The sequence below is a fragment of the Sinocyclocheilus anshuiensis genome, unplaced genomic scaffold (assembly GCF_001515605.1).
Source record: "Sinocyclocheilus anshuiensis isolate Anshui unplaced genomic scaffold, SAMN03320099.WGS_v1.1 scaffold178, whole genome shotgun sequence".
Classification (NCBI taxonomy): domain Eukaryota; kingdom Metazoa; phylum Chordata; class Actinopteri; order Cypriniformes; family Cyprinidae; genus Sinocyclocheilus; species Sinocyclocheilus anshuiensis.
The window spans coordinates 787,372-788,580 of NW_015546031.1; the positions used below are offsets into that span (position 1 = coordinate 787,372).

Consider the following 1,209-nt stretch of genomic DNA (forward strand, 5'->3'; position numbering starts at 1 on the left):
TAATAAAATAAAATAAAATACTTTTAGAACAAAAATATTTTAGCTTAAATAACTTTCCTTTTTCAATAAGGATAAAATGAAGTCCTGCCCTGCAAGCCACTGTTGAAGTTAAATGCTGTTTCCTGCACGGCTGACCTCTGACCTTTAGAACATTACATCAGCTCTGTTTAGTTATGCTGAAGGGCGGGAGCTGATAAAGCGTGTTGAGTGATTGACACTTCTGCTGTCCTGTCAGAGCTGCAGATGCTTCAGGCCGAGCTGGAAAAGGAGCGAGCCAACAGCAAGAGGAAGATGAGCAAGATGGAGGAATCACTCAGGTACATCCGGCTTATCTGAGTGACACTAAGTTCATTATTACAGCCTTATTACAAATATATATATATATATATATATATATATATATATATATATATACATATATAACGCAACTGTAATGTTCCCAGGTCAGACATCAGTGGCTCAACTTCAGTTTTGCGAAGCTACGGGAATACTTTTTGAGCGCAAAGAAAACAAAAATAACATAATTTATTTAACAATTCTTCTCCCCCGAGAATGTTCCCAAGTCCAGAAATGTAGTAAGGACATTGGTAAAACAGTCCATGTGACATATGTGGCTCAACTTCAGTTTTGCGAAGCTACGAGAATACTTTTTGAGCGCAAAGAAAACAAAATTAAAATGTTCTCCTCCGAGTTACGTCTTCCGCCATTTTGGAGAGTACCCAAGAGCGTAATCGATGTAATCAGCGTTGTTTATGCTTAGGGGAAAGCGTGCGTACGCGTTGTGATACTCTCTAAAATGGCGGAAGACGTAACTCGGGGAGAAGAATTGTTGAAAAAATTTTTATTTTTGTTTTTTTTGCACTCAAAAAGTATTCCCGTAGCTTCGTAAAACTGAAGTTGAGCCACTGATGACACATGGACTGTTTTACCGATGTCCTTGCTACGTTTCTGGACCTGGGAACATTACAGTTGCGTTTTTGTCGTATTTCTGTGCCAAAAATCATACTTCCGGGTTCGTACAAGTTTTGGAGAGTTTTTTTCGATCGTGGCTCTTCATGACGTAGACGAGGGTGGAACTCCTTATATGGGCATTTCTCCCGGAAGAGCCGCCCGTGCACACATCGACCAGAGTGAGAGTGAGATCGCGGCCATCAACGCGCTTCATCCGGCGGCAGCGCTGCACGGGACTTGCTCGGGAAGAATCTCTCC

The 1,209-nt window shown here is 41.4% G+C and overlaps 1 protein-coding gene across 1 annotated transcript in view; it reads left to right on the plus strand.

The window, feature by feature from the left end:
* LOC107698765 (centrosomal protein of 112 kDa-like) overlaps positions 1-317 on the plus strand; it is a gene marked incomplete at its 3' end in the record, with an annotated part of 76,858 nt that extends 76,541 nt beyond the window's left edge. The window contains exon 18 of the mRNA XM_016499865.1: positions 236-317. Coding sequence (XP_016355351.1) covers positions 236-317 — 82 coding nt within the window. The remainder of the gene's footprint in view (positions 1-235) is intronic.
* Positions 318-1,209: the final 892 nt, after the last annotated feature.